The sequence below is a fragment of the Limanda limanda genome, chromosome 2 (assembly GCF_963576545.1).
Source record: "Limanda limanda chromosome 2, fLimLim1.1, whole genome shotgun sequence".
Taxonomy (NCBI): domain Eukaryota; kingdom Metazoa; phylum Chordata; class Actinopteri; order Pleuronectiformes; family Pleuronectidae; genus Limanda; species Limanda limanda.
In genome coordinates this window covers 6,703,877-6,718,822 of record NC_083637.1, presented here as the reverse complement: position 1 = coordinate 6,718,822, position 14,946 = coordinate 6,703,877, and the positions used below count along the sequence as shown (strand labels likewise).

General features: G+C 44.2%; 1 protein-coding gene across 1 annotated transcript in view; it reads right to left on the bottom strand.

The window, feature by feature from the left end:
* Nucleotides 1–14,946, bottom strand: part of LOC133015801 (protein sidekick-1-like) — a 197,228-nt gene that overhangs the window by 70,323 nt on the left and 111,959 nt on the right. The window contains exons 17-18 of the mRNA XM_061083076.1: nucleotides 6,153–6,293; nucleotides 3,156–3,337 (exon numbers count right to left, since the gene is read on the bottom strand). Of these exons, the coding sequence (XP_060939059.1) occupies nucleotides 3,156–3,337; nucleotides 6,153–6,293 (323 nt within the window). The remainder of the gene's footprint in view (nucleotides 1–3,155; nucleotides 3,338–6,152; nucleotides 6,294–14,946) is intronic.

Here is a 14,946-nt window from a genome sequence, read left to right as displayed (position 1 = left end):
AGGGCTGACATGGACAAAGGCATTACCTATTGTTTTAATGTACATGAGATCTAGAGTGAGAAGTAAGAATGGTTTGAGTCCTTATGAGATTCTCTTTTCACGTCCAATGGAGACAGGAATTGGTCCTGTTAAAAGGCAGCTTCCTCAGACCAGTCAATGTGAAGATGAAATGTTGCGATATTGTGTAAATCTTTCCTCTGTTCTCCTTGATATCCACAGGCAGGTGAAAGACGCCCTACCAAAATCCATAGACGGTGAACTGCATGATTTGAAACCAGGAGACTGGATTGTGGTGAAGGACCTGAGGAGGAAAAGCTGGAGAGCACGCCGGTGGAACGGGCCCTATCAAGTTCTTCTCACCACGCAGACGGCAGTGAAGGTCGCAGAGAGGGCAACCTGGGTACATGCAAGCCATTGCAAGAGGGTACCTGAGCCAGGAGAGGATTCTTCAGGACAGAACGTGCGTTGATGTCAGCAGGTGGTGTTTCCAGCCTTCGATTGTTTCATGCCCGCAAGGAAAGGGGTGTGGAAACCATTAGAGTTACAAGTCTCTAAAATTCAGTGACACACTGATTAAGAGGGTTGCAAGAGGAACACTGCTGATACTCAATGGCGCCGACGGACAAACAGTGGCATCTGATGGGGCGGGCGGTGCGCAGTTGGAAGGAAGGGAAGTGCTCCCTGTTCTTGCTGACTGTCATCTTCGTCCTACCACTGCTGCTGTGGAAAACAAGCCAAAACAACTCGAGCATAAAAGAAATAACCAAAAGAGAACTTTCGTTTGACCCCTATGATGAACAGATAAAACCTGAAAATAATGCATGGTATGAGACCATGAAGGTAATCGCTAGAAAAATCACTAATGAGAGCTGTTATGTCTGTGCACAACTTCCTCATGGTGTGGGTACTACTCTCCCACTTAAGACCATCCCACTAAACACCTCAGAGACATTAGGAGTACTGATAGCTTTCACTCAGGGGCTTTCACTAAAGAACAGGACTGTGCGAGACATGAATAGTAAACTTAAACTACTGAATATCAGTGTAGTTAATTATGGGGGTTCCACAGCTCGATTCTGGGACATGTCTTTGGTGGCAGATCAGGAAATTCACCAACCTGTGATGACAATAAACCCCACCGGACAGTTAGGCACTGTTTGTTTTACTAGACAATGTTTTATGGCTGAGGATCACTATCTGGGAACTTCACCATGTAAGCAAAAAGTTATAGCTACTTGTGGTTTGAGATGGGATCGGGAACCATCAGAAACATGTAGAGGTAACGTGCCATTTGTTGCTCAGTTAAATTTAACTAATACCATCAGTTTAAACAGACCAGGTCATGACAACCCGGTTGTTAGTATGCCTTCTAGTGATGGGTATGGGTCTCTGAGGGAACATGTGTGGGTGTGTGGGAAATATGTTTACCAGTCACTCCGACCGGGGTGGTGTGGGACTTGTTATATTGCCAGACTAGTACCTTTTGTTACCTTGTCACCTAACCTCACCCACTTCCATACAGATTATCCTCACTATTATGTGCCATCCAGACATAAGCGTTCCACAGTAAGAGTGTCTCCAGGAGAAAAAGGATTCGGAGGGTTCTTACCTTGGTGGGGAACTGTGAACAACGCACACAAGATAGATGAGATTGCTATGGAACTGGAGAATCTAACAGCCCTAGTGGGGGAAGGTTTCTTATCTCTGTCTCCCAGTATTCAGGGTATCAGGAATGTGGCTTTGCAGAACAGAGTGGCTTTGGATTTAATGCTCGCAAGTCAAGGGGGTGTTTGCCACATAATTGGGACCGATTGCTGCACATACATACCTGACATTTCTGATAATATGACGCATATAGTTTCCCATTTGAATGATCTATTGTTCGAGGAGAAAAGCAAAGACTCTCAAATTCCTGAAGGATGGAATTGGGGATCATGGTTTACTCTAACGGGTTGGAAAAATGTATTGTTGAAATTTTTGACGCCTATTCTGATTTCATTTTGTGTATTAGTGTTGTTTGCATGTTTTATTGTTCCTTGTGTTAAGACTATGGTAACTTCCCTCATTAAGTCTACGATTGGGCAATATGTTCAACTTCCTGAAACTAATCAATCCTGGACGCTTCCCTTCCAGGATGATGAGATGATTTAAAATTGTATAGAGGATGTTGAGCCTTAAGGTCTCAAAGGGGGGAGATTGTGGTGGAAATTTTAACATTTGGGCATTGATTGATGGAAGGAACTACTTTGATGTATAGAAATATGAGCAAATGGATTCTCTTAGTTATCAGGGTGTTTCTCAAAGTAACTGATGTTATATGACTTCCTCACTTACAGGGTCACCTAACAAAGAGGTCACAGGAAAGGGGATGTGAGGGGGTTGTAAAATGTTGATAAGAGATGCTTGTAAACAGATGTTCACTCAAGGAGCCTGAGACCGAGGAGAAGACAGGATACTGATCACCTATTTCTAAAGATCAAAGAGGTTAATTGATAAACATGTGTTCCTCTCACAGGAGGAGCTTGTGAAGGTTTAAAACTGCTGTGTCTTCTGTATGTCATTGCTCATTGTATGAAATCTTTGCCGTGATTTGTACTGTGATGCCCATCTGCAGATGTAGAATTAAAACTCCAGGAAGAACACTTGCTGACTTGTGCTTGATTATTGGTAAAATTCCACGACAATTACACAATTATGTATCATATAATATATCTATAGAGCAACATAGACCCTCTCTCCCCCTGGGATGTCCCTCCAGTATGTTATAAGTCACGCCTTTAGATTCTGGTCCCAGCTGGATGAAGCTGGGACTCCTCCGAGGGGCGGCGGCTCAGTGTTGACTTTAACGCTCGTCTGACCTGCGTTTACCGGGTTCCTCATCCTATCACTGACATGAAGTCTGGCAGCTTGTGGAGACGCCTCATCGCGGCTCCTCCGTCATTTCATCACCACCCAATAAAGTGAAAATCTGGTGAGAGTGACCGGCCAAGTCATCAGTGCACCCTGATGGAGAAGGTCTCTGAATACTGGGCATGTTTTTTAGAGATGCCACTGTTCAAAATGCATCTTTCAATCCTTAATCACATGAAAAGACATGAAAACAACGTGTGTGTGTGTGTGTGTGTGTGTGTGTGTGTGTGTGCATGTTGTCTCACCCCCCTGCAGAGTGTACTCGGACACCGGGCTGCTGTAGACTCCCAGGCCGGCTCCGGTGAAGGCGGCCACCTGGATCTGGTATTGAGTCCAGATGATCAGATCTTTGAGCAGACAGTAGTTGGTCTCTGGGCTGCTGATGTTCTTCTCCTGGTAGTCCCCGGGCAGCCCAGCCAGACGGTACCTGCAAACACACACAGTTACAGAAGCACGATTGTAAATAGGTTGTTTATAGGAGAGCAAGTGACAAGAGTAAGAAGTGTGCTTTATGGAAAAGACATAAATGAATGGTTCCATCTCCACTGAGGATCTCTGGAGCTCGGCCAGAGTGACCAGTGGGTTCCTGGTCCCCTCTGTCCCCGAGGCTCTTCTCCCTGAATGCTTGACCAGGCAGCAAAGAGTCCTGGTTCTTCCTGACTTCTTCCATTTAAGGATAATGGCGGCTTGCCCAGATCCGACCCTCAACACAACCCCTGAGCTCCGTGGGCTTTGACTGTTTCTGCTCCGATACGCACTGTCAGCTGTGAGCCCTTTACACTGATGGACGTGTCTTCCCAAATCATGAGCAACTGATTGAATCTATCGCAGGTGGATTCCAACCGAGGCGCAGGAACATATCAAAGATGATCAGGAGAAATAGGAGGTGAATTGTAAGTCAGAGTCCACAGCAGAATATATATAACTACACATGATATATAGTGCGGCTGTAACTCAGGTTTGCTCAGTGAATCAGCTCGTAAAGGTTATTGGTTCAAAACCCGACACTTTATACCCACATTTAAATAAATCCTGAATAATAAAATCCAGAAACTGTCAGGAGTCGCTGTGGACAAACGCGTTGATGTGATAAAACCAAATGCACACACATAAACACAACCTGCCTGAAACTATTTAGCTATTATATAAGTATAAATACACTTTCTGGAATAAACAAAAACTTAACTTTTGCTCATTTCTTTTATGTCTAGAGATATTCTCTGTTGGTGTGAAGTCACTTGAATCACATCACAGTCACGGGAGAATAAAAGCCTTCAGTGCCAGGTAGACATCTCAGATTAGTGCGACTTCAAAGCCTTCGCTACAGTGCATGAGATATAAACGTCTACTTAAAAGGAAATATGACCCGAGCAGACGGAGGAGGTGTAAACCACTTTGCTACTGTACATATCTCAGGGAGCTGAACGGTGTCAGCGTTTAAATATGGAGCCCATCTACTGTAACAGAGTATTCCAATGTTGCCCTGCCTGAGTCAGCGCTTTAACACAAATGAAAACTATATACAGACACACACACACACACACACACACACACACACACACACACACACACACACACACACACACACACACACACACACACACACACACAAACAAACACACAAAGCGAGAGGGCGGGACAGGCTGACAGCAGATGTCTGTAGAGGAGTTCCTCTTCTCTGCACCTGAGGAAGTGGGAGTGGGAGAAGATACTCCCCCTTTCCCAGGGAGGACAGGGCGTGAGGGACTGGGAACTGATACAAGGAGGAGAAAGGAGAACTGGAAGCGTTTCACCGGAGGAGGCGGAGCTCCGTGCTCTGGCGCCCAAATGAGACGGTCCAGTTGCACTAGTGTGAATTTCTATTTTCGACTGATTTGTGAAGAGGAGGCAGATAACGCAGTGAATGAGGATAAAGACCTGATAACTTCTCCTGCAATTATATGCAAATTGCTGCGATGGGGCTGATGACAGTTTGATTACACACAGTGTGTGTGACACTGCAGGCACACATCAAAATGAAGGACACCGACCAAGGGCAGCCAGAGCATCTGTAAAGTGCACTTGTGTGAATGTGTGTGAATGTGTGGGTGTGGTGAAATGTGTGATAACGGACAGAGAGGGGCAATGTAGAAGGGGTATTTCTGTATGTTAAGATTTAACTGTGGTGATTTTTCGAAAAACAACAACTCTAACTAATGATTCTTTTCATTTTGACGATGAAAACACAAATAATTTTTGACAATTTTGGCTTTTAACTTGTCTGCATATGGTACAAATAACAATGATTCACAGCTCTTTAACTCTTGGTACCATTTAATTTTGGAACTGCAAATAAACTGTGTTATCGTCACTAAAATGGATATATTGGAATTATTTAAATAGTTCCAGTGTTTCTTGCACATGTAGAGGAGGCAGTTAACGATCAATGATTGTGTTAAATACACAAGCAGCTCTCCTGTGCTCCCCTGAGTGACAGACACACAAAGAAGGTCGCTGTGATGCTGAGGTCCTCATCACAGGAACATACGCAGCTAAAGCAGAAACTTCTGTGTTTGACGCTTCGGTCGTTAGGTTAATAAAGTAAAACACTGACTTCTGAGCGTCTGAGTCCTCGGAGTCAAACAAGCTAAACCCACCTTTGGACCTGAAAAAGCCAAATTCTGTGGAAAATGAAGCATTTTCATTTGAACCAGAGCAATTAGAAGATTCATTTGAGAGGTTTAAATTGGTTGAGTGTGGAGAGAGCGCTGACCTTTGAGGGAACAAAGAGCCAGAGTGTCCAAACAGGGACAAAGCCGTCTCAGCTTATTAGGGTGTGTGGCACCATTTCCTTTCATATAACTTTCTCTGTGAGAGTCTGGTCTGCTCAACAATACAGGCGTGATAACCAAGCTGCTAAATGCCCATCAGCAGGCTCATTAGCTCAGAGGGCTTTATTTACCGTCTTCAATAACTCTTTACTAAATGAAATGACGTTCTGTCCCGAGGACGAAACGCTGGAGGGAGCAAACCGCACAATGCAGACAAAACAAAAAAGCTGGAGAACCTATTGTGACAGGAGCGCACTCGCCCAGCTGGCTAATGGGTTCGCAGTTACCCATTAGCCCGGTGAGGTCACGAAGCCTCCATAAAATATTTTGCAGAGACACTTTCTACTAAAAATTAATGGACACCTACCACCCACTGGCATTGCTATAAAGCCAGATATGCATGTGTGTGCACTTCTGTGAGTGTGTGTGTACCTGAGCACGTATCCCCGGAGGACTCCGTTGAGCTGGGGCTCGGGTGGAGGCTGCCACTGCACCATGATGGACTGGTTGGTGCGCCCACTGGCCACGATGTTCTTCGGAGGAGCGCTGGGTGCCTCCTCCCTGAGCATCAATCTGAAACACACACACACACACACAGACACACACAGAGAGAGAGAAAGAGCAAATAAGTACCAGAGAGACACATTGTGATCAGGCCCTCTGTGTGTTGTAATGAGGAGATCAGTCAGGCTGAAGAAGTGTAAGAGTTTGTCCAACGTATCGCTTCTCTGGACAGGTTGCACAGTAACAGTGAGTCGACTAAAGACTTGTTTAAGCTCAATGTTAGATGCATAAACTGAGCAGTAGCACTGGATATCACCAGGGGGCAGTGTTGTCAATAGTTCAGGAGACACGATCATACAACTCCAGGAAGACATTTCATCCCTGACAGAACTTTTGGAGCAGAGACTTTGTGAGTTGGTGAAAAACACTCCAGACGCTTTTGAGAATTCCAAGGCATACAGTATACCTTAAATGACACAAACCCAAGTATGCCTGCCTATATTTTGAGCGTATTTCTTTAAAAGCATATGATTTATTTAAAACTCAGCGTAAATGAACTAGGGATGGGCATTCGATTAAATTGTCTTAATCGATCTTCGGGCTGAGAGCTAGCTCGATTTGACGGTTCTCGACCTCTCAGTCCGGTCGTTGTCACGCCCTCACTCCCGGAACCCCTCACCCAGACCCGGGTCTGTCCGGGTTCCCTTCCCCGTGGACTGAGGGTCCGTGTGCGGACATGAAGCCGAGCAACGAAGGCTTAGCTCCGGGCTGCTTCCTCCAGCTGCTAACATCCTCCCTGTGCTGCGTTCAGGGCAACTCGGATATTGCGGCCTCCTGCCACATAGCGAACATGCAATAGTTTTCATCGATGAAAAAATGTCATTTACGAAATTCTTAATGATCAATTAATCGATCGTCCATTAATTATGCCCATCTCTAAAATGAACGACATGAAAATATGAATATAAAAAATTTCCATAACGTTTCCAAAGCTTTTGGGAGATTATTTTTTTCCATGACTTTTCCAGGCCTGGAAAAACACATTTTAAAATTCCATGACTTTTCCAGGTTTTCCATGACCGTACGAACCCTGTTGGAAGAACTCCGGTCTAAGATCACATGATCATGTTTATCACAGGAGAGAATCTCGGTTCCGAGCTGCAGCTTATCACCGAGCGTCACTTCCCAGCTCTAAGCAGCTCTGATGAATTCTGTCCTCATCCTCCTGGTGCATCTTGCAATTTCATTAAAAACATTTGTTTTTCATCTCTGGCTTTATTGTTAATTTATTTCAAACAAGCCGCCGCCGCTACCGCTGATGAAGCTGGTGAACGCATCACTTCAAGTGCGCCGGCGGATCTCTCCTGGGAACGATGGAGCCGACACTGGGAGTTTAAAACAACAACATGTGAAACACGTCCGTGAACTCGCTGTGTTTCATTCACTATCGGCACAGAACAACAAATAACACATTTACTGTCTGCATGTTGCAGATGATTGTTTTTAACTTGAGTTTTTTTTTTTCCTAATTACGTTTCATCTCTACTCCAGTGATCCTCGTCTGGTGAGTTTCAGCCTCAACCCGACCACAGCCGCCCCAGTGGAGCAGCTACACACCATGACAGCAGCAGGAAGTTAAATCACTATTAGCCATGAGCTTGTCTTTTCAGTGTTATCCCGACCTCTCTTTCTCTCTCTCTGCCCCCCCCCCTCCTCCTCCTCTCCTCTGTCACTCTGAATCAGTTTCCCAATCTTTCTTTTGACACTTTGAACTTCTTCTCAAGTTTTATTCTCCTCCATCTGCAAACTTTCACCTTTCATCCATCATGTCCTTTGGCCTCAATTATTTCATCCTTCTATCTTTTACTCATCTCCCTCCCTCTGAAACTACCCCTCCACACCCCCCCACACACCCCCCCGACACACCTATAACCCCCTGCACCCCCCCACCCGTGATTAAAGCTCCCAGCCCTCTCATGGTTGATAAAGCACACGGGCCGACTTGGTCAGCTTCTGACTTTACTGTAAGCAGCTCAGCTAATGTAATCAGAGCCATATGTGATAACACACACACACACACACACACACTCACACACACATAAACACACACACACACACACACACACACACACACACACACACACACACACACACATAAACAAATTTCTCCCGCTTAAGACACACTGCTACATCCGATGGTCTTTTCCCTTCCATGGATTACGCCTGCAGATTTACATTACCCTCTCTCGCCAAACCCCCCCCCCCCCCCCATCTCTCCCAGAATGATTCTCTATAAGCTATTGAGCCATTAGATGTGGTTTGGGCTCCCCCCGTATTTGTGTGTGTGTGTGTGTGTCTGATTCTGTATGTGCCTGTAAATGTGTGTGTACATCTCTATGTGTGTGTTTGTGTGGAAGCTGTTAGCTGGAGACTTGTGCAGGCGGATATACGGCACAGGCCAGTGGTTTTACAGCTGTGCTTTACTTCCATTAGGTTAGGCACTGTCAGACAGCACCAGGTGCTGCAGGCGCAGACATCTACACACACACACACACACACACACACACACACACACACACACGGGCTAATGGGCCTTGTGTGAATGAGATGGGCATTAGTGTAGCCGTCTGGAAATGGGGTATATATATAATCCTCAACTCTGCCACTGCTTTTGACTGAAATTGATGACACACATTAATGCACATACACAACCTCACGCCGCACAAACACCTACAAACCCCATACAGTACCGAACAGATGCGGCCATTCACTGTGTGACACACGGATGAAACACACACACACACAAACGCACATTAACACACTTCTGCTGGATTTGCAGAAACTCCTCGTGAATCGCCTTAATTCCCTGCCGCCATTTACGAGTGAATATTTCATTCAGTCGGTTCAGTGTGAGGACATCGAGTGCACAGTGGAGATTACACACATGTATAAAAACACCAACACACCTACACACTCCACTTAACAGCCGCAGACATTCACACCGACACTCACACATCAAGCGCACACTGCACAACGACACCGGCTGATCGCTGCTTGACACACTTTCTCTGTCCCCTGTTATTAAGGAAAGGAGGAAAGCTTTCAGCTGGAGATCTACATGTTTTCTAGTCTGAGTGAAAGTGTGTGTGTGTGTGTGTCTGTGTGTGTTGGATGGTGGTGATGGGAGTTTGTGAGTCTCTCTGCTGTGGGAATTAGAAAAACTTTCTATCTTAGTCCTTCTCCACAGTCCAGTGCCCGTGGCTTTCTCACCAAATCCACGTACACACGAATCTTAAATTTAACGGCGTTACCGAGACGTTAAGTCGGCCTCTATTCAAACAGGATGGGAATAATGTTTGGTCCAGCCGGGAATGAGAAATAGAGCAATATGAATGGAGGGTTATAGAAATAAAAAGAAAAAAGGAAAGAGAGAGAAAGCAGATGTGATGTGACTGGTTACGACCAACTGGATAAATGACCTTATTTTCTTCTCGCCTGACACTTTTAGTCGAGTCTCCTTTAAATGTTGTGCTGTAGCGCTGGAGGTTAAAAGCTGCTCTAATGGAAGAGGCTGACACACTAAAGAGACTCTGTCGGGGAAATGAAACGCCGTGGATCCTCTCCCAGTGAATCAGAAACCAGCTGAGGCTCAGATCCACTACTCTACACGTCCTTTATGTTTCTAACTTAAATAAAAACAACATCCATACACGTCCAAGTAGCAGCTTCCAAAACAATTCAAATGTGTGTGTAGCTTCTGTGTTATTATTGGTGGTGGTGGTTTAAAAGAAAAACGCATTCTGCACGTAGAACATAAGATAAGAAAGCCGACTGTAATAATGTAATGATTTTCTTTTAAACTGTATTCAATGTACCTCGTCTCCCGATGTTGATTTACTGTCACACGTTTACAACAAACAAAGAAAATAAACAATCTGAGCCGTACCTGCTCCTGTCTGCTCGTGTGTGTACATGATTGTGTCTGTGGAGCAGGGAAACACTAACGACCTGCATCCAGACAAGAGGTCCATCCGTTTATCGGGTTCGGCTAATTTGAGGCCGATTAGAGCTTTTCTCAAACAATGAGCGGTCGATGGACGTAAGTGTCGGCTACAGTCGCTGATCCTCTGTGCTGCTGGTGATAAACAACATTCTCGTAGAAGCGACGCCTGCAAAGAGACGTGTTTTGGCTCATGGACAGTGGTGAGCCATTCAAAATCCTTATCACTGTTGACTCCAATGTGTCAGCGGCTCACTGATGGATTGGAATGAATTCTTGAACAGGATGAGGATCCCTCGACTTTTCCTCTAGTGCCACAGTGAGTTCATGAATCTCCTGTGAATCCTCTCCACCGCTACCAGATACATAACCATATCATATTTGGTACAGATATTCATGAACAGGAGGAACTAAGGAGATCAGTTGTGCTAAAATCATTTTAATTTAATCTGGTTAATTTTAATTTATGATCTGCAAAATATCTTCTCACTAGAATCTCTGTAGAGCTCCTGCTCTGCTATCAGCCCCTGGGACTACATTCTTGATTTCATTAAATTTAGCAAATTAGTAAATGCATTTCTCTTGTATGCAGTGCCGGATCCAGGATCTTTCTAAATGAGGGGCCCATGAAGGGACAGTTTACACAGAGGGGCCAATTATAGGGGCTCAGGTTAGTTTAAGAGTCGCACAACTCCTGATTCAGTAAAGTGCACATTTAACTCAATCCTTGTTTTCTTTATAGCTTTGAGCAAAGAACTACATCACTTAATATAGTTACAATTTTTTATTTGTTGTCATATTTATAGTTTGTGTTATTAGTAAGTAACTTGTCAGCGACCGCCTCTGCTTAGATACAAACAATATCTAAATCTATCGACCTCCAAAAACTTCTAATTCTATGCGATACTGGATCATCATGAAAATCTCAAGTTAAAGTTCTGAATTTACCTCATTCCTGTTTTATTTGGACTCATATATATATATATATAGAACGTATAGTGTTTGTTGTTTGTGTTTCCAGCTCACATCTAAAAATGTTCCCAGAACCGCACAGTGAGTTTTACTGCTGTTCCTCTGCACCCCCTCCACACAGTAAACATCAGACCTATATAAACACACACAGTAATGAGATGACTCAGGCTTATATTTATGTGCCAGTGTACGTCCTGCTTATATTGTCGCTATCAGTGGAATCCAGCCAGGTACATGTAGGAGGAGGCTGCAGCTTATTTCCTCCTGTTCCAAATGTCCAAAGACAACATGTAATTTAGCTAATAATGAGCTTCTCCTCTGGCAGAGCTCTTCTCTCTGCAATCATCTGCTCCACATCATAAACTAGTGTAATCACTCGCCACATTAAAAGAACCTTTGCAGCAACAATGAACCACAGATTCACAGAGAAGATGTTGGAAAGCAAAAGAGAAAATCCCTTGCAAATGATAAATCTGAGAAGCTCCCGAAGCATTAAAAACATCCACATGCACATTGGGCTTGTGTATGTTTCTACGCTTTGACAGTAGAAAACCCCGAGGAGATATTCTAATGTGTTCTGGTGCTGACTGAACAGCTGGAATAAAAAAAAATATAAAGAAACGAGAACTGAGACGGATGGTTTAAAGTTGCGATGATGCCTGGAAGTTCGGCGCATTTCTGCGTAATCTGTCTTATGTGTTAATGCTTCCTCTGTACAGACGGTAATGGTGTGAGTGCACGCCATGCATGAGTAAATCCCCGTGTGTGTGACAGTCCAGATGGTATAATTGGATTCATAGAAAGAGTTTCTGCATTAAGAAGTAATGTTTTTCAGCTCTGATCACAATCGTTCACATGCTCTCACTGGAGGATCGTCTCTCATGACCTCTTTTCCTGGAAACATGGTTCTCTCTTGTGCGAGAGGAGGCGAGAACAGACACGCAGGGTGAGAAGCTCTGAGTAGAGCCCTCATGAAACCACACTTTAATTCACTAGATCCAGATTTGTATATGGATTAGGGTTGCAAAGGGGCGGAAAGTTTCCGGTAAATTTCCGGAAACTTCCCAGAAACTTTCCACGGGAATATTAAGCACGGGAATTTGGGGAATTTTGAAAAAAAAAAAAAAACTATGCAAATTAAACGCTGAGCAATAAAAACATCATTCAAAACTCTATTTTAAAGATGTATGGAATGCAGCACACGCTGCACGTTGAGTTTTAACCCTCCACTGTGCATTCTTCCATCACATGCACAGATAACTCCCAGCATCCTTCACTCTACAGCAGGGCTATTGAGGCCTGCTGTAGTGTGCAGGACTAGTCAGGTAAGTTTCCATGATATTACTGGGGAAAATATATTAGCATGCTGATTGAGGATTGTTCATCTGTTCATCTAGCCTATTTCCATTCATTTATCCATCAATTGTAAAATATTTTTACAGACTATTCCAATTGTTTGGCTAACTATTTATATCTCTGACATTGCATTAGTGTTTTTTTACAAACTTTTTTCTCATCTTATTCTACAGAACAATGCCACGTGCACTCTCTCATGTGTGGAGACATTTCACCCCATCCAATGTAGAAGGAAAGGCTGTGTACATTTGAAAATACTGTGCAAAGACCTATGTTAAGAATGACACAACGATGCAGAAGCATATAGTCAAGTGCCCAAAGTTTCCTCAGGGCTCAAATCAGCCTATGACAAAACAAAATGTTTATATTTATGTCTGTATATGACAAGGTAAATACAGTTAGTATAAATTACCCACAACATTTCCAGTTTATTCCCGTTAATTCCCGTTAATTCCCGTTAACTCCCATGGAAAGTTTCCAACTTTGAATATTCCCGGAATTTTGCAACCCTAATATGGATACATATCAGCCCGCTGAGTTGTTTTCATCAAGAGCCCTGAATTACTTTTCCAGAAATCCAGGAAGATGCTGAGAATCCCACATTGATAAAGAACATTCAAATAAATTCCTGGATCCACAGCAAAATTAAATGGCTTCTTCCCGGAGCGTCACCGTATCCTTCCACCAAATATCATGGTAATCCATCCAGTAGCAACAAACCTATAGACAAACAAACGGACCCGGGGGGAAAACGTTAAAAGAGTTTAAAGTATAAATGAATGTTGTCGTGTTAAAGATCCTCATCAGGAGAAGAACAAAATGGGAGCGTGCAGAAGCAGCTGGACGTTCAAACTTTAATAAGGGCTTCTTGTCATCAATATTACAAAACCGCTCCTTCACTCGCTCCTCTGTTCCCTCCCTCTGTCCACATCACTGTAGTTTGTCATCCTTCTCATTTGGCACCTGAGCTCCAGCAGGACACTCTCCCTCCGCCTCGCTCTCTTCCCGGTGTTTTCAAGTGCGGCCTCAGCTTTGGCATCGGCGACTAATCGTGTGCACGTCCAGGCAGACGTCCAGCAGATGAGAGGCAAAGTGCACGTGGTTACGTATGAAACCAAACCCGAAGTAGAGAGGTGTCCATCTGGTCTGATGCGCTGACCAGTGACGACTTGTCCTCCTGCCAGTCATTCGTTTGAAGGGGATCAATCCAATCTACTCTCCAGGGCCCCTGACAACCAACCTTGGACTATAGAGCCCGGCTGTTGGACACAAACAATACCCTGGTGCATGTAGGAGGAGAGTAACGGCTGAAAACAAGAAGCACTCAAGCCATTCTTTGAATAAAAGGAGAACAAAGGGGAGGAAAGATTCAGAGTATGACACGCTGGAGAGGAAAGAACTACACGCTGAGGGGGGGGGGGGGAGGAAAGTGGAAGAGAGCGATCTGAGGCGTGTGAACGTGACGTCTACAGCTCCCGTTGATGCTGCTGAGTCTATTTGGTTGAAATGAAACTGGCATCTGCCTCTGGTCAGACTCTGCAGCCAGAGAAAAACCATGTTCATGTGTGTGTGTGTGTGTGTGTGTGTGTGTGTGTGCATCGTCACATCTGTTGCATTGTGCACGTGACGGAGATTTGGTGCGAGTGTGTTCTTTAACTAAAACTCTCGCCACATCTCCACTAAACCCTCTGTGACTGCAGTTCCATCACTGCTATGGCATCATAATTATCCCCATGAGGGTTTTGTCTCTTGGGATAAACATGAAACTCAAACACACTGACATAAAAACATCTGCACGGCAATTTATTTACTTTTCAGGCCAACGCTCTCTTTTTATACACACGAGGAACCATTAATTTCATCATTTTTGCTGCTTACTTCAGTATGTGCAATGGAACACACACACACACACACACACACACACACACACACACACACACACACACACACACAGTGTAGACATGGATGTGATGAATATAAATTGCTCATTGCAAAGGAAATGGATTCTAAACAAAAACGACTGCTCCCTTCATTCTCGCCTTGTTAGAATCCTTCCATGTTTCATCCCCATTCTGAATCCCATATTCCTATTCATCCACATGATAACCTACACACACAGAGAGACACACACAGAGGGACACACACACACACACACTGCCACTTACTTAGACACACAAATTAGAGTGTGTGTGGGTGCATACACTGCGGCTTGTGACTGTAGAAAGGTTTCTGTTTATTCATTCCCAGTTTGTGTGAGGCAGTGTGACCAAGTCTATTACACAGAGATGGAACAGGGCAAATAAAACGCACAAATTTCACACAAATCATCGCATGTTCTACATAAAGAACGGGTTTCATGCTTTCTGTGGAAAACATCAGTGAAATAGTGATTGT